The sequence below is a fragment of the Marmota flaviventris genome, chromosome 13, assembly GCF_047511675.1.
Source record: "Marmota flaviventris isolate mMarFla1 chromosome 13, mMarFla1.hap1, whole genome shotgun sequence".
Lineage (NCBI taxonomy): Eukaryota > Metazoa > Chordata > Mammalia > Rodentia > Sciuridae > Marmota > Marmota flaviventris.
In genome coordinates, this window is record NC_092510.1 from 96,584,603 (window position 1) to 96,602,063 (window position 17,461).

Here is a 17,461-nt window from a genome sequence, read left to right on the forward strand (position 1 = left end):
GTAGAGCAAAGGCAAGGGAACAGCGGCCAGAGGTGGGGGGAGTACCAGGAACTGAAATAAAGCAAATTATATTCCATGCTTTTATAATTATGTTAAAATGAATCCTAATGTTATAAATAACTGAAAAGAAGCAATAAAATAAAAACTGAAGCCCCAAACAGTTCTCCTTCGTAGACCTCCACCAAATCTCACACATCCATATGCATTCCTTTCCTTACATTAGAGACACTGTGGCAAATGTAAAAAATGCAAACAATGAGGGAAAATTTGTTCAAAAAATAGGTTGCATTGAAAAACTGGCAGCAATGAAATAATGGCTGCATTAAAATAGCCAAGCCCAAGCCTCCTGATTTGATGGGCAACCTACAAATGCAGCAGGGGAGTGATGCAGTGGCACACCTGTCATATGCAGTGTGTCCAGAATTCTGCAACTGTAACGTAAATAACATAAGGCCAATATGCAGGTTGTTACACATAATGCCCCGGGGGGCTAGGGGAGGCCCATGGTTGAGCAAGTGTGGCGCTGAAGAAGGGACTCCCAACTTGGAGTCACGAGCCACTGGCTCAGATCTTGGTGGCTTCACCTACTCACAATATGACTTGGGCAGTTTCCTCACTGAGCTTCAAGTTCTCTTGTAAAATGGGGAAGGAGCACTGGCTATCCTAAGGGTCTCACCAACGTGGAGCAGCCAAGAGGCCATCCTGAGCCGGTGCTCAGCACAGTCTCTTTCCTCCTGTTATAGGTGAAAGCTGACATGGTGGAAGTTATTCATACTCTTTCCTCTGTCTCTGTTGTCTCTCCCTCTCCCTCCCCACCCACTTCACACACATATACACACAAACACAAACAAACATCACTGTATATTTTGAATTTCCAAGACTAAATATAAAGCTATTTGCTAATAGATATTTTTCACAGGCATAGTTTAAAAGTCAGAGTTTCAGCGGAAAAGGCCACAAAGATGTATTGAAATAAAGAATGGAAATCTTTTTTTATCAAGGAAGCTAAATTTTTGACGTGCAGTGGGTGAAACCCTCCCTCCAAAACAGTGCGAGCGCCCAGGCACTATTTGACTTGGCTCCCCTTCTGAGAGGGCGGCTCTGTCCAGAGAACCAGGCCAATACTAACTCGGCAGCACCTAGGCCCAGAGCGGTGTACGTGCCCCAACCTCACCTCTATAAAGACCACATTTACACCACAGTTGGAATGTTCCACGTGAAGAGCCATGCAGCCGCCATGGCTGAGCCGAGCCAGTGTGGTTCCCTAGAGGGGTGGCAAGGGCACAGGAAGGACACAGGACCTGATGCCAGGAGGAGAGAAGGAATGCTGGCACATCCCTCCTGCAGAGATGCAGGTGTTGGGCTCTCGAACCCTAGTGTCAGCCCTGGTAACTGCCAAGCCCCTCTTTGCTTCCCCTCCTTTGGTGTTCTGGATAGAGGCATCAAGACACCAGCCGCCCAGCCGCCCAGGAAACCAGACTTCACTGATGGCCAATGCAGTGTTCACTGCCTCCAGTCGGGGCCTTTCTGGTAAAGGCAAGTTAGAGCCAGAAGCCAGGCCAGGCCATCGTGTAACTTCCTCTTCTCTTTGCTTTCTGTGGTCTGGGCTGGACCTGTGTCAGGCCAGCTCACCCACCTAGGCCCCAGCATTGAAATGGGTTCACAAACTGCAGCAGCTTTCAATGAGGGCTCCCCACACCATGAATATATGAGCAGAGCTACTGCAGCTCCCCCTGAGGAGCAGCAAGAGGGGCAGAAGCCCTCTGGGTCATGAGCTGGGCTGGCCAGCAGTTGACTGACTTTCATTTCCTAAGCCCAGCCCCAAACCTAAGAACCCAACCACCTTTGGCCATGTAGAGGACCCTGGAGCCTGTGCTGACATCATGGGGAACTGCTCCCATGAATGCATTAGTCCCTAAACCCCTGGGGAGAGGCTTCTGTGATATCACCAAGTCACCTGCTTTTGCATGAGAACTGTATGTGGGTTTTCAATTATTCTTACTGATGGCCTTTCTCCAAAAAGTCATTTTTCTGTTCCCGGAAACATATTCCTAACCGAAGTGACTAGTTGTTAAAATTGGATCTGGAGTTTCCTGTTCACATTTATCCATCCTGAGTGCCAGGGCACATGGGCTGTTAGGTGTGAGTCCCCCCCCCCCCCAGCCAGGAGCAGAATTCCTGAGAGTCCCACCAGGGCAGGACAGGCACTGGGCAGGGTCTGTGATGACCAGTCTATCTGTAGTTGCTCGAGACTCATTTATCCAGAAGCTTGGTGGAATAATAGTTTGATGATGACCATATATGTTCTATGTCAGCCACTAACTTTTACAGAACCAGAGTCCAAAACAATTACCTAAATACAGGAATAGCTTATGCCAAAGGCCTCTAGTTCTTATAGAGCCTCAGCATTTACATCATGAATGCCATTTCCAGTCATTCCAGGGAAAGGGTCCAAGTGCTCTGCCCGCTCTTGAGGCTGCTTTAGTCCTCAGGTGGTGGGCACAGTGCCTTTTCAGGAGTTTATGAAAATGTTTGAGGCCTTAAAAAATACTTATTGGCTGTCAAATATGAAAAGAAAACTACAAAATTGAAATTTATTAGTATATAATTAAATTTCTACGAAGTGTAACATCTTGTCAAGTTCATTAATTGTAAAGTTTAACTTTCATAAAAATGTTATTACTTTTGAAAACAATTTGTAGGTTAAATTTTTTCTCACTTCCCAAGAATTCCTGAACATGCCTGCTGTTTGCTGAGAAATCAGAGTTAACCATAAATTAATTGAGTTACTCTTAGCCAAATAATTTCAAAAGCAAAATTATTCAAATACTTTCAAGATTGTTACAGTAAAAATTATATTAGATATGTGAGATGGCCTGGTGGGTGTGGCTTCAATGCACTTGATATAGTCTGGGGCCTTCCAAGAGCTCTTAGGGCCCATGAAGGGTTTAAGGGGGTTCTGTTTGTATTGGTTTGACCTCAAGATAAACAGGCGTCACAATATTGCTTTCCAAAGGACACTAAGAAGCATGTGCCCACTCTTAGGTTTCTGGTGGTACAGGTGGGCAGGAAGAGAAACAGGGACTTAAAACAAAGAAGAAAAGAGGTTAGACCAGGAGGGGCTATGGAGGTCTCACTGGGGGTAGAGGTGCACAGCTTGCTGGGGACTGGTGAGAGGGGAGCCCTGGGGCTCCCTAAGGGATGCCGTTACAGGTGCCCAAGACTGGATGTGGCTATGGGTGGTGCACAGAGCCCCCCGCCCCACCCCTAGGACACTTTGAGGATGACCAGGGCTCTCAGTTCAAAGCAGGAACATCTTGGGAGGACTTATCAGACCCAGAATTGCAACCAACCCACAGATGCTAGACAGTGCTCCACAGTCCTGTGGTTGGCCAACCTGTTAACCTTTTCCAAGGAAGGCGACCAGCTTCCTTGACTTCTTAAAGAACCAAGATTGACTTTATCCATCACCTTTTCATCTTCCAGACACTTAAAACCCCTCTTCATACTCTGTTCTGTCATTTTACTGGGGCTCAACCACAAGCCACTTGGTATATAATTGGGCATTATGTCATTTTTCTCTTTCACAAAATAGGGCACTTGCCCAGCACCAAGCCTGGTCTCCATAAACTCCTGACAGTTGCTGGCAGAGACTCTGTGAGCATATCTGCAAGGCCCTGCTACCCTCATTACCTCCTCCAGGAACCCTTTCCCATCCCCACAGGAGATACTGAATCCTGCTTGGATGCCCAAAGTGCTTTATGTTTATCTCTAGGAATTTAGTAGAGATGATGACTACCATATGTGGCGAGCCTTCACCTGCTAGGCATCCCATGTTTTGTTCTATCCTCCTGAGGCCCTGCAGTGAGGAGGTCACACGCCTGGGCCTGAGAAGTGCAGGGTCTGGAATTGGAGCTCAGGTCTGCCTTCCAGGCCCAGGTTACTCCTGCGTACTATGCTGCGATTACCACACTGTGTTAGCCTTGGGGGAAGGGGACTCCTGTCTCCCCATTAGGCTGTGGGCTTTTCTGGGGTGGACACTTGGTCAGGTCAGGGAGCCCTCATCCATCTTTCCAGGCTGCATCTTCTCACCAGCCCAATCCACAGTCTCTTCCTCACCCTCCTTCTGTCCTTTCCAGCTTGAGAACCATCTGGAAATGGGCCCCATAGCAGCTGATCATCAGCATCCCAACCAAACCCTGGCAAAGGACTTCTGTTCTGTGGGGGAGACTGGACTGTCTGTAGCGGGAAGTTGGCACATGGTATCTGGGGCCAGATGGTCACCCTTTCTGTTCTTTTAGAAATTACTCTAGAAATACCGTACTAAGATACTTAATTTTAATATTTAGGGAAAAATGATTTAAATATATTTGTCATTTAAACTAAAATTCTCTTCTTACAAACTTGTTCTCTGCATGTATAGAAATTTTAACTTAAATTATTGTATTTTTTAAAAAAAATCTATTAAGTGAAATTCATTTATTCACTTAAAAAGAGAGGGGTGGAGGCTGGGGATATAGCTCAGTTGGTAGAGTGCCTGCCTCACTTGCACAAGACCCTGGGTTCTAATCCCCAGCACCAAACACACACAAAAAGGGTAACCTACAACTACTTCATCAGCTGATCTTGAGATACTAAGCAAAGTATCTTCAGCTTAGTGTCAACTACTCTTCTCCAGATTCATTCCAGGGAAGGCTGAGGCTGAGGCAGCCATATGGGGACTGGGGAGAGACCATCTCCAGCATCCCACAGGTAGGTTCCTGTGACTGCAGACCTCGTTGATGTGGGTAGAAGTCACTGAAGGTGCACATCATTACTTTCATGATAGTAACCTAGTCATTGGTGTCAACAAATTCAACCAGTGATATTTTAGACACTCAGAAATGTGATGCTAACTTAATTCTGCTTTCTTTGTCTTTAAAAAAAAAAATGTTGGCGGCCTCTCAGGGTTATGATACAGTCTGCTATGTAAGCTTGCCACGACAACCCATCAGCGTGAGTAGCAAGCTGGCCACAGATGCCCGATCTCCAGGATTTTCTAGATTACTTCCATTTTGCCAAATGCCAAACTGTTAGGATTTCCAAGTCATGAGATGCCAAATCCCCATGCTTCTAACAGTAACAAGTTGATAGTTTATCTCCTGTGGCTGCAAATACCACAGCGTTTAGCCCAATGTCATCCTTGGAAAACAGCCTGAGGCCTGGAGGAATAGCTTTCCATCACACTCAAAAGCTCTTTGTGATCAGTTCTCCCAAGCCACCAGAGGAGTGGGGAGGGAGGAGGAGGATGGCTCGGGAACCCTCTTCCTCCTGTGGCTTTTGTTGAGCAAGAAGCTAGCAAAGAATGAACGCACTTTGAAGCATCACTGCATTATGTAGTTTGCAATGAACTGGGAATCTTATTATGTTTAATAAAACACTTTAGAAAAAGCAACATCTTCCAGACACTTAAAACCCCTCTTCTTTAGGTTTCCAGTGGTACAGGTGGGCAGGAAGAGAAATAGGGATTTAAAACAAAGAAGAAAAGAGGTTAGACGGGGAGGGGTTATGGAGGTCTCACTGGGGGTAGAGGTGCACAGCTTGCTAGGGGCTGGTGAGAGGGGAGTACAGTGGGAACAGCACAGGCTCAAGACAGGAGACCTGTGAGGCTTTCCCCTCGGCCTCTGCAACCTTGAAGGCTAAATTCAAATCAAGTATAGCCACAGTCACCCCTACTTGACATCAGCACTGCACCCCAGGCCTCTCCAGCTCACTGTGGTAGTCAGGCCAGGGAGCTCAGGCTGCGAAGCTGACCTATCTGCCTACAGGGCCAGCACCACTTCCCTCTGGACTGATGCTTGCTTGACTTCCAGAAAGAATGGAAGCCACTGTGCCGTATACCTCCTTCTCTGTTACAAAACATTCCAACATGCTAAGGAACCATGATGTAATGGACATATTTCCTACCATAAAGGGTGAGTGGAGATAAAATACAGGGGAAGAAATCTGCCTAGCTTTGAGCCTTGGTAGCGCCACTTGCTAGCTGTGTCATCTTAGCTAAGTTGCTTGAACTCTCGAAACACTCTTGTTCAAGTTGTCCAAGTCCCCCCATCCCTAGATGCCTGTGATGAGAGAGGGATGATCTCCACATGTGCCCTGTGCTGTCTGTGAAGCAGTGTGATCTGGAGGAAAGACTACAGTGACTGATTCTATTCTTGGAGAACTAAGATTTAAAGATGCCAGGACTTCAAGCTTGGCTCTACATTGAAAGACAGATATCCACTGAAATGTGGAGCAGAATGAACCCCTCAGGTGTGTCCAGATTTGATAGTTAAATGAGATTGGTCTTCAGCCTCCACTGGCTCATTTCCCAGGAGCCAGGGCTGTGTGGCTCTTTCCATGGCTGCACTCCCCTGTTTCTGTGGGCTGAGGGAGGGGTGGTCCCAGTGGTCTCACTGTGCAGCTTCTGGGCTGTCAGCACCATGAGTGTTCCAACAACACATCCACTAGCTCTTTTGAGAGCTGTTTTTCAAGGGGCTGCTCTGGAACCCAGTACCATGAAACAGTGACAGAAGGTCAGGTAGGTCCCCGGTGGCTGGGCCAGGGTAAGTGTTGTAGAGCAATTTTCACACTGGTGCCCCTCCAGCTTCTCAGAGTCCCAGAGTCATTAGGACAGACCTGGTTTGAGCTTTGCTGAGCTATTTACTATCTGTGACATCTTGACTAAGTTTCTTGACCTCTCTGAACCTCAGTGTCCTGGAAGTTACAAGTCAGGGACCGATCTCAGCTCTACATGGACAAGTTCTGTGATAGGAAGGTGATGCTGGGGAATCCGAGGGACCCTGACGGTTCTGCTACTTTATAATTTTATAGCTCCTCCTTTATCCACTGAGAAACCAACTGAGCTGCTGTGTCCTCTGTCTCAGGAGAGAAAAATGGCAAAAGTGCCCACTCCTGCTAGTTTTTAAAAATTCATTTCCAACAGGGACTCACTGTACTGTGGCAGCACTAACTGTCCTTCCCTGTCAGCCTCTGGGGTCAGTCCAGAGTCCACCCTCCCCTTTCTTTTGCTTGTTAGGGAATGATCCCTGCAGCTTTCTCCTTTAACAGCAGCAGTAGGAGCATAGGGAGAGGTCTCCAGGCCTCATCACAAGTTTCATCCCAACCAAATGCCCCAGGTAGGTCTGGCCAACCCTGAGGGAGACAGGACAGAGTCCAGGTTAGGAGCCAGGGAAGCCAGAAGCTGCTTGGGCTTTTCACCCTGGCTCTCAGCAGGCCCCCTGGCCTGGTGCCAGCCTGCTACTATCTCACTGTGGCCAGGAACAGGCCAGTGAATGCAGCTTCAGATAAGGAGCCAGGGCTGCCTCAGTCCCCTAGAGAAGGGCGTGTTGTGGGCTCAGTGCCCCAAACAATGGGGTAAAGAGCAGTGGCTCTGGGGTTGCTGGGTGAAAGCTCTGGAGGCTGCAGAGGCCTGGGTACAAAGGTGTCTAATTGCAAAGGTGTTTCTGGCTGAGTCATGTCACTGGGAATAAAGGCTCTGTTGGGAGAGAGCACAGAGAGGGTTTTGTCTTCAGGGACTAGAACCTGCCCAAGCTCAGATAAGAGCCCTCTGCCGATTGGCTAGGCAAATGCGCGGTAGAAGGAAACCCTCTGCTTCCCCCTCACAGTTTGGTGTCTGCTTGTGTGGGAGCTCAGTGGTAAGATGGGCCACAAAAAATTTGCTACTAAGGATTGTGCACCAACATTTGGGGAGGCTTTGCTTAAATAAATAAATAAATGTGCCCTCAGCCATCTCCATAATGGGATGAGATCACACTGTCATGCCGTCCCACACCAGGTACTTCTTCAAGTGGGACAGAAAGGGTGCAGTGAGGGTAGGAGCCTTGGATCCATAGCAGCCCATAGCCTCCCTTACCTGTACTTCAGATCATGCTGGAATATGAAGCAGCAGGAGGTTGGGATCCTTTGGGAGGCCGGGAGCAGGGCCGTGTCCCTGGGTCTTTGCACAGACCCATCTCTCTGAGGGACCTACCAGTAACTTGGTTTCCCAGCTCCCAGGTCTGCCTCTTGAACTCTTACAAATCCTTCAAAATGCAGCACAGAGGTCCCATCTCTGTGCAGTCTTCCCCTCTCCTCAGGGCACACTCAGTCATGCTACCTTTGTGTCCCCAGTGCCTCGTACTCCCCCTTTGAGGGGCTCTTAGCACTCCGGGGTCAGTTCCCCCAGCTGGAGTTGACTCACTGCATCACTGCTTTTAAGTTCTCTGTTATGCTGGCCCCATAAATTCTCACAATGATCTGGAAATTTTTGCCTCACCAGATGTTCCCTCCCAGAGAAATCCTTTGTTATAACTGAAGTGCTGCTTTTAGGGAATAGAAATGATGAGCACTGGATAGATCCCAGATGCAATCATGCACCTGCCACCTCCACAGACTGAGTTCCTGTGAGCAGGGACAACATTTCTAACTGGTTCCCCAAGCCTAGTGCCATGAAGAGCAGGAAGCCAGACTCAGCATTGTGGCAGCACTGCAGGAGCACAGCATTCCCTGCTGGCTGTGCTGAGTGTCCACCACGTGACCCAGTGGTTATGGCACTTGTCACATTTTACAGAGAGAAATCTGAGGCTCAGAGGAGTTAAATAACTTTCTCATGAGCAGACAGCTAACAAGGGGTGGAGCCTGGATGCAAACTCAGATCTTTATTCTTTCACTCTGAATCTACCAGCTTAGTTCAAGCCTAGGAATGTCCAAAATTGTTGAACTAGAAACTAGAGATGTTTAGAAAAGTGGAGACCTTCTGGGTAGTCACTCATGTCAGGTTTATGACCACATTCAGCTGAGCTTCATTTGGTGCCCAAATGGCACATTTCACCTTCTAGGTAAAGACCTATTAACACACCCTACCCTCTCTTTTGGAGCTTCTGATGTAAAACAGGCATGTGTGCAGATAGATCAGTCATCAGCCTTGGAATGCCAGAGTTCAAGAGGGATTGTTTGTTTTAGTCTCCTGGTTTTAAGATGAAGACACTCAGCAGTTTTTGGCTGGAGGTGCAGATCAGTGGTAGAGCACTTGCCTAGCATGCGCAAGGCCTTGGGATCAATCCCCAGCACCACAGAGAAAGAGAACAAACAGAAAAATAAACACAGGTTTTACAGTGTTTGATTTTATAGAACTGTCATTTGAGGATAGATTAAAATAGAATCTATCAGAAGCTTTAGGTGAGGCAGCTGAGGTTGAGAGGGACAAAGTGACTTGTCCTAGAACTAGTCAGTGGAGGAAGCAGGATTCTAAACCAGGTCAGTTCTCTGCAAGGCACCTGTTCTTAACCCCCATGCCCAGTCCAGTCTGTCCTACGAGATGTTATGACAGATGCTCTGCCCTGTGCCTAGCTGCCCTCTATCCCTACTGACCTGCAAACAGCAAGCTCTGTCCTGCCCACTGGCCATCCTCGGGCATGCAGGTTCAGCTCCTCAGATATATGAAGAGAATGCTCTTCCCAGTTCTGGTGATTACTTTTAAAAATATGAAATAGGGTATTTTCAATAAAAATACTTCCCTGCTTATACAACAAAGCAGTACCCAAAGTACTGCCATGGAGCAGATATGTGGTTAGCTCTTGTGGAGATGACCCTGCCTCTCACGGCGGCCCACTGGGAGTGCTGCTGCCTCCTGGGTAAATGAGAGGCCAAGCTCTGGCAGGAGGGGTTTTTGGCCCACTCCACCCAGACTGAGGATTCTCAGAGTCCTTTCACACAGAAGAGTCAGCTTAAGAGTTAAAGTGAAGAGGTCTGAACTCAAATGCAGCCTGCCCTCCTCAGCCTGTGGGCAAGGTACTTAATAGGAGTGCTCCCAAGGACCTGCAAGACATATCAGGTAATGCGCTTGAAGGCATCCAGCGCCCATGTCTTAGTTAAATTTCCCAAACCTACCAGGGACCCCATTTCTCCTCCATCACAGTGTTCTGAGAATTACCGTATTTTGGGGTGAAATGTATATTTAAAAGTATATGGAAGCCTCATTGAAAATCCCAGGCACCAGCAGACTGTAGGAAACTCGGGGATTTGAGAAGCGCACCTTCCCAATCCCCAGCCCTTGCAGTGTGTTAACCTACCTTTACTGTAATGGTGCTCTTTCTCTTGGCCTGCTGTTCTGGGATGACATTTAGAAAGTGCCAGCTCTGGGCCCTGCCTATCCCTAAGCCTGCAGGAAAGACATCCCAGCTGCCAACATAGAGCATCTCCTACAGAGCCTGGGGAGTATGAGCCTCCCTTCTCTTCTCTCAGAAGCCAGGGGGTGTCTGCCCCATTTCCCGGTTCTACCTTTAGACATCCATCAAAGCAATGTAGTTCCCCTTACCCCACTGGCTCCAGGGGCCTGCTCAAGGGATTGCCAGAGAATTGTGCAAGTCTTTGGTCTGATCTCAACTGGCTGTGCCTCTTCCCCCACTTGTGGTCACAGCCAAGGGAAGCCTGGTACCGGGCTCTGAGGCCCACGTGGGATGGGATCCCAGAAAGACTTACCTGATGGCTTGTCAGTGGAGGATGGAAGACTGGTGAGGGCAGGCATGGTGGGCAGAGGTGGTGGCAGCACCTTCAGGTTCTGGTCACTTTGGATCTCGTTGGTAGAGATCTGGTTGATGATACGGTTGTAGGTGGGTGGCTGGTAGACCCGGGGTGGGGTGGCAGGAGGCGGCTGGGGTACAGGCCTGGCTACGGGCACCCTCTGGCAGTGCTCCTCAAGCTGAGCAATGACCTCTGACTGGTTGTGGGCCAGTGTGGCCAGGTGCTGGTACTTGTGCTCCAGGTCCTTATACTTGCTGGCCAGCTGCAGCATGTCAGCCGTCTGGTTCAGGATCCTGTTCTCCAGCTGGGAGAGCTCCAGTGCGTTGTCCCGCTTGCGGATGATCTCATGCAGGAGCTGCATGTAGAGCTGCGTGACACGTGAGTTCATGTTGCGGCTTTCCTTGCGCAGCAGCTTCACCTCGCTCACGATGCCGCCGTCTACCTCCACCAGCTGCTGCAGGGTCTCAATCTGCCGCTTCTGCTTGAGCAACTCGCTGTTGAGCAGCTCCAGCTCCTGCTTGTGCACGCGGTTCTCCAGGAGCACCTCTGGCTCCTTGGAGTTGACGCAGATGGCGCCTGTGACCCGCTGCTGGGGAACGATGAAGGTGTAGGTGCACTTGTCCTGGGATTCGCCCGCCCGCTTGTACCTGTTGAGGTAAATGAACTCTCTCTGTGAGCCCTCCTCTGTGCCCTCAAAACCATCCTCGGGGCCTGCAGCAACTCCCAGGGTGGCCAGCAGTCCCAGCCACCAGCACGTGATACACAGTGGCCTCATGGTCCTTGCAATGTGGTGGTTATTCTTTGTGAATGGATTCTATGAAACCCTGAAAGTAAACAGAGGGGAGAATCAGTGACAGTTCGATTCCTGCCAGTAACCAGTGCCATCAGGGTCCTAGCCTTCTTGCCAGGTGGAACATTTCCCAAATACAGTTTTGGGAGACCACATTCTATTCTTCTGGAGTCAGGGGGCAGGGGAGCCATTCTGGAAGTGACAAGAGACAGCAGGCCCAGCAAGGTAGAGAGGAAAAGGAGGACCTGGACATATGGATGTCAGGGTCCCGGTCCTGCCACTCCTGGAGCCTGAGAACCACCTTCAGGGAAGCTTGAAGTGGGAAAGAGGAGGCACAGTCTGTCTTGCAATCCTCTGACTGTCATATCGCCTCATCCTGAGCCTTCCCCTGAAGCTCCTGTTACAGGTGTGATCTGCCACACTGCTAAATAGTCTCCTCTTCTGGACCTGAGGTCCATGAGGGCAGGTACTACGTCTGACTCAACTTTGTTTCCCTAGCATGGCACTGAGCAGGCTTTCAGCCTGTTAAATGAATGAATTACTAGACATAGTATGGAATGTGTTGGGCTTGTAGTGGACAGTGTCAGTAGAAGGATGTGTCCGGTCACATGGCTCTGGTCTGTGCGTTAGCTAGGCTACAGAGTCCCAAACAGGAACAAACAACTGAGCTCTTCTAAATCCAAATATTTGTAACAGCCAGTGACTGCACAGTCCCGATCATTGCAACGTGATTATATCAAACGGGAGCACAAAACAGACACATGTCTCCAGATTTGCTTCAGTTCTGTTCTTGGACCATTCATCCTGACATCCACTGAACATTACAGTATACCGAGCAGCGTGCCAGCCAGCCCCTGCCCTCACGGGGCTTCCACAACATCAGAGTTTTCAGGCACTGGGAGCAGAAGCATCATGTGCTGTGAAAGGCCATAAGGGGTACTGACCTCGTTGGAGGGGTCAGGAACACTTCCCTGAGAAAGTGACCTTCACAGTGACCCTCTAGGGATGAGCAGGAGTTGGCAGGCCAAGGGGAGGGGAGGATGTGCACTGGTCCCTCCTCTGGCCCCTGGGGGCATTGCTCCAGCTGCCTCCCCCGTCATCTCATTCTTCCTCCACTCCTGCTGCTGCTTCAACTTGCAGAAGATCCTCTCCTGACCTCCCAGCCCCTCTGCAGATACTGTTTTATTCTTCTGCTCCCCTTTTTTTTTTTTGCAAAGCTCTCCAAAGAGCTTCCTGTACTCAGGGTTCTTGAAAGCTCTCCCTGTTCCCTCTTGAACCCACTCGTCAGCCCTGCCCCTCTCCAGCACCCCGGGTACTCCAGCAGGTCACCAGTGCCTCAACCTGCTGGGTGGAATGGCCCGTTCTGGTTCTCATTGGTATTTGCTGCCAGCCCTGTGGGCAGAATTGGCAGCTCCCCTCTTGGGTTTCCTTTTGGAGCCGCCTATCTTTCTGGCTCCCCAACTGCCCCTGTTTGGCTTCTTCAGGCCTGTCCTCTTCATGTCAGGGGCCAGGAGCTCTGTCCCAGACTCTCTTTGCCTTGGAAATCTCCTCTAGGTGCGGTTACCTTCCAGCGTGGCTCACACCTGCGTGTGTGTCTCCAGCTGGGCTCTGCCCTGGGCTCCAGACCTTGCCCCGCTGCCCTTTGATAGTTTTCTCTGACTCAGCATCTCAAGACTCCGCATATCCTCTTTCTTCCCGTCTCTCCCCCCTGCTACTTCTTCCTGTTGTTCCTCTGTGAGTAAATGGTAACTGCGTTCTAGTGCTCAGGCCAAAAACCCGATGTTGTCCTCGAGTCCCTTCTATCTTTTATTCCCCGCATCTACTTTACCACCAAATGCTGATGGCAATATCCTAGGAACACTCCAGAATGCTACTGCTTCTCCCCACTCCTGCCCCCGCCCTGGTGCAGCCTCCTCCACCTGGGCTATTGCAGTGGTCCAAGAGCTCTTCTAAATCCAAGTGTTCGCAACAGCCAGTGACTGTTCCCCTGCCCACCCTAAAGTCTATCTTCAACCCAGCAGCCAGAGGATCCTTTCACAAAAGTCAGATCAGCTCGCTCTTCTACTCCGACCCCTGGGATTGGCTCCCCATGTTGAAGTGAAGCTGACGACTCTGATTTCCTCCCTGACCTGGCCCCAGGTCTTGTCTCTGACCCTGGTGCTCCTTATCACCTGCTCCAGCCCCTGGCCCGTCCTGCAGCTCACCAAGCACACCTCTGACTGGGGCCTGTATCTGCCATTTCCTCCCCAGAGCACCTCTGCCCCCTTCTTCACTACTCCACCTCACAGCCTGCAGATCTTCGCTGAAATACCACTTTTCTCAGGAGACCCTGCCTACTTATTTAAGATGGTGACCTCTCCACCCTCCCCCTCCACAGTCGTTATCTTAACAGACGTATGCTGCCCCCACCCCGGCCCCTTGAACGTGAGCCCCATGAAGGCAGGACAGGTTAGTTTTGTCCACTGCTCTGTTAGCACGTGGCCTGGAATATAAATATTTATTGACAGAATGAAAAAAAAATACACACCCCGAACAGGTGCTGTGTGGTAGGAGTGCTGTGGAGAGGGATCTGAGCAGCTGAGGCACCCTGACAAGGGACTGCCTGAGGGAGCCAGAGCTGCCCAGGGGAGGTATCTGGGCACCCAGAACATCCGTTTACTGAGTGCGCCTGGTATGACCCCGGGCTACTTTTTTGATTCACCCAGTGTCCTTCAATGGTAAACTTGCTATTTCCATTTTACAGAGGAGGAAACTGAGAGGAGACCCAGAGGCTAAGTGACTTGCCCAAGATCACAAAACTGGAAGTTGGCACAACCAGGATTCAGTCCTGGTCTGATGGACACAAACCTCCAAACTCTTATAACTGTGCGGAAATGAGCTTAACCTGATGGTTAGTAGTAAAACAGATATTAGCGTGACCACTTTCCAGTTTCACATTCTTCTGTGCTAAAATACTAGCCATGCCACAGGACCAAAAATTGTGTCCCACCTAGGACTCCCCTGGGTTTCTTGATCTTGTGCCAGGCAGGTACAGAGCAGACCCTGTGCCCTGAGGGCCATGCCAAGCAATATCCCACTGAACGCCAAAGCCCATTCATGGTTCCTACCAACAGGCAGACTCAGGCCTCTCAGGCCAGCTGGAAAGAGGTGTCTGAGAGCTTCTGGTTTGGGTTCTGCTGGGAGGTGGGACTGCTGGTTTGCAAGTGTTTGCCTGGTTTCCATCATGCCTTGGCCACTCCCTCCCATACTGGTGGCCATGCCTGCCCAGAACAATGGGGAAGAGCCACCCCCAGGCTAGGGCAGGCCTGCTGCACCTTGTAGGCTGCTCACCTGCTGTGGCTGGTGACGAACACCTCTGTGCTGCTTTGCCAGGGCCAAGATACTGCCGGAGGCCCAGGGAGGCAACCTGGCTCCAGGAAAGGCTTGAATTCCAAGCTTTCCCAAGGCCTCAGACCCAGAGGGCTGCACTGTCTTAAGTTCAGTGCCTTCCCAAATGTGGGCTCTCATATCCCTCCTGGGAAAGATCTTGCACTTGGGCCTGAAATCTAAAGGCTGAGCCTCTTCTATGAAATGCAGCAATCCCACCCATGTTGCACACCCGGTGAGAAAAGTGGAAGCACTTCAGAAACTAGAGATTGGAATAATGTGATAGCAGCACTATAACTAGAATGACAGTAACAATATTAACAGCAAAATGTGCCACTGTCTTGGACCCTTACAGTCACCCCCTGAGGAGATTCTGACAGGGAACAGCGAAACATGAGCAGGGGGACCTCAAAGTTGAGGGAACAGTTCTATAAACTGAGTCCACTGTGCTGACCCCCACATGCTTTTTTTTAAAAAAAAAAAAAAAACAATTTACCTACAGCCTGGATTAAATAGAGCATATATTACATTGCTCAGCAAACAACCTGTTATCTGCGGAGAAAGGCAGGCCAAAAAGCTGATAAGAACAAAGTTACCCTGAGGTGGGGGTGGGGTGGGGAGGGTGGACTTCTGTGACCCTTACACAGACCAGATCATGGAAATCAGGGAGATAAGTATAATTCCCCAGGTTCCAATTAGAACCAGTCAGCATGAGCCAAAGTGACCTAGAGTTGTCATGACAGTGGTGACTTGAAAGTCTGATTTCATTCTGCTGTTGGTCAAAAGTTAAGAGATGGATCTGGGTGGGTCTTTCTGGAAACTTCCGGGGACTCCCAATAAAACTGGAGTGCATTAGGAGCTCACTGTCCTTCTCTCTGAGAGGACCCACTCTCTCCTGTGAGAGTGTTGCTTTTTCCCTTTTCCTATCCCTTCGGTAACCTCATGCCTGTTATTCTGAGTGACGTATCTGAAATCTTTCTGGCATGATTGCAAGAATTGGGGTTTGAAGCAGGGATCTCCGTGACTGCCTCAGTTTTGTGGCAGGCCGCTGCCCTGTAACAGTACCACTGTTACCACACTTCACAGAGGAGGTTCTCAATCCCGGTCCAAGCCACCTTGCCCAGAAGCAGTCCGCTACCTGACAGTGCCTTAGCTGCCTGCTCCACTTTAGGGTGGCGAGGCCAGGGCCAGGGTGCCCTTGTAGACTGTGATGTCTCAAAAGAGCCTTTCTTGCAATGGTCAGGTTAAAAGTCAACCAAACTTGACAGCCCACACTTGCACATGGCTTCGGGTCCTCAAGGCCCTTTGTGGAAACATTATCCCCTTCAGTCATTCCAACATTCAGATCTAGTTATTAACATTATGTCCATTTTTAAGGTGAGGAAACGAAAGCTCACAAAAGTGCCAGGTGACTGGCTTGAGAACACATTGCTGGTAGTGGGACCAGTCTTGAAGCTGTTCGATAGATTTGGGGTCTTACCGTCTAATCTCTTTGGGGCCTGGACTTAATGGGGTGACTTGGAGCAGATTGACTTACAGAAAGGTCTGGAAGGGACTGGGCACTGTGCCCGGGGCCTGATATATGTTGTCCCAAGTAACCCAGTGGGGTTGTTATTTTGTTATTCCCCACATTTGATCAGTGGAGATGCTGAAGCCCAGACAGGCAAAGGGACTTGCCCTAGAACACGTGGCAGGTAAGGGCCCAAGCTGGGCAGCTGGAGCACAGTCCCTTCATACCCAGAGCCATGGCCTACACTGCCCTTGGCCTCTGAGGCATTTATTTTCCTTAAAGATTCCAACCCCCAAGCCTTTTGCTAGTTTGGCAGTTCTGAATGGGCAGTAATGAGTGTGTTTACTTTTGCTCTCTTGATATTTATTCAACTAATTGCATCCCAAGAGAAGTAACACCCCCCCCCCCCCCCCCCCCCCCGCATTCCAACCATCTTAGGCCTGGAGAAGAGCTCAGTTCCTATCAAGGCCGAGCTCCTCAGTTTCTTCCTATGACCAACAAAGAAAAGCAAATCCAACTGTTTTCTTTGGCTTCAAAATTAAAGTAAAAACGGCTCTTGGAATCGCTTTTCCACATTGTGTTGTGAGGAGTTTCCACCGTGCAGGGTTTCCCTCCCCACAGTGAGGCTGGTGACCATGCCGCGTGACAGCCTGTGCAAAGAGGGAGGGAGAGTCCCCAGGGCTCGGTCCTACCCAGCCTCCCTGGGGGGGGGGGGCTGCTTCTGAGTGTCCCTGCTTGGCTTGTGTGGCAGGGCCACACACTGTGCGTTCACATCCCTCTCACCACCATAGCCCTGCAGCCTAGGCTATGGGCCACTTTGTGGGAAAAAGTGACATTTTGGTACAATGGAGTTGTGTCCTGCCCTGTGGCAGAAGGTGCTGGCCTGAGGTCTACTTATGAGTTCTCATGCCAAAGGTTAGGAATGAGAAAAGTTCAAATTATAAAAATGATAACCATAGCCAATGACCAGCACTTATATACATCATCTCAGTTCTCCCAGCAACGCTGGGAGAAGGCCCTGGCCATCAGCATAGTGGCCATGGTTGTACACTGTTAAACTTGAAGGGGAACAACATACATTTGTGGTCTTGTGCGTGAGTATCACAGCTATTTTCTAGTCTCCACAAAGATGCTGTTAAGGCTGGCAGCAGGGCTGACAGCCATCCCATTTGCCGGTAAGGGAATTAGAGAGATTCAAAAACTGTGAATCACTTGCACGAATCAGTATTACTAAATAGCAGAGCTGACAACAG

The 17,461-nt window shown here is 49.7% G+C and overlaps 2 protein-coding genes across 13 annotated transcripts in view; one reads left to right on the forward strand and one right to left on the reverse strand.

Moving 5' to 3' along the window:
- Positions 1-17,461, forward strand: part of Ralgps1 (Ral GEF with PH domain and SH3 binding motif 1) — a 244,625-nt gene that overhangs the window by 139,994 nt on the left and 87,170 nt on the right. The window lies entirely within an intron of this gene.
- Angptl2 (angiopoietin like 2) overlaps positions 1-17,461 on the reverse strand; it is a 34,945-nt gene that overhangs the window by 9,951 nt on the left and 7,533 nt on the right. Inside the window, exon 2 of the mRNA XM_027944115.2 lies at positions 10,501-11,366. Coding sequence (XP_027799916.1) covers positions 10,501-11,317 — 817 coding nt within the window. The 5' untranslated portion in view covers positions 11,318-11,366. The remainder of the gene's footprint in view (positions 1-10,500; positions 11,367-17,461) is intronic.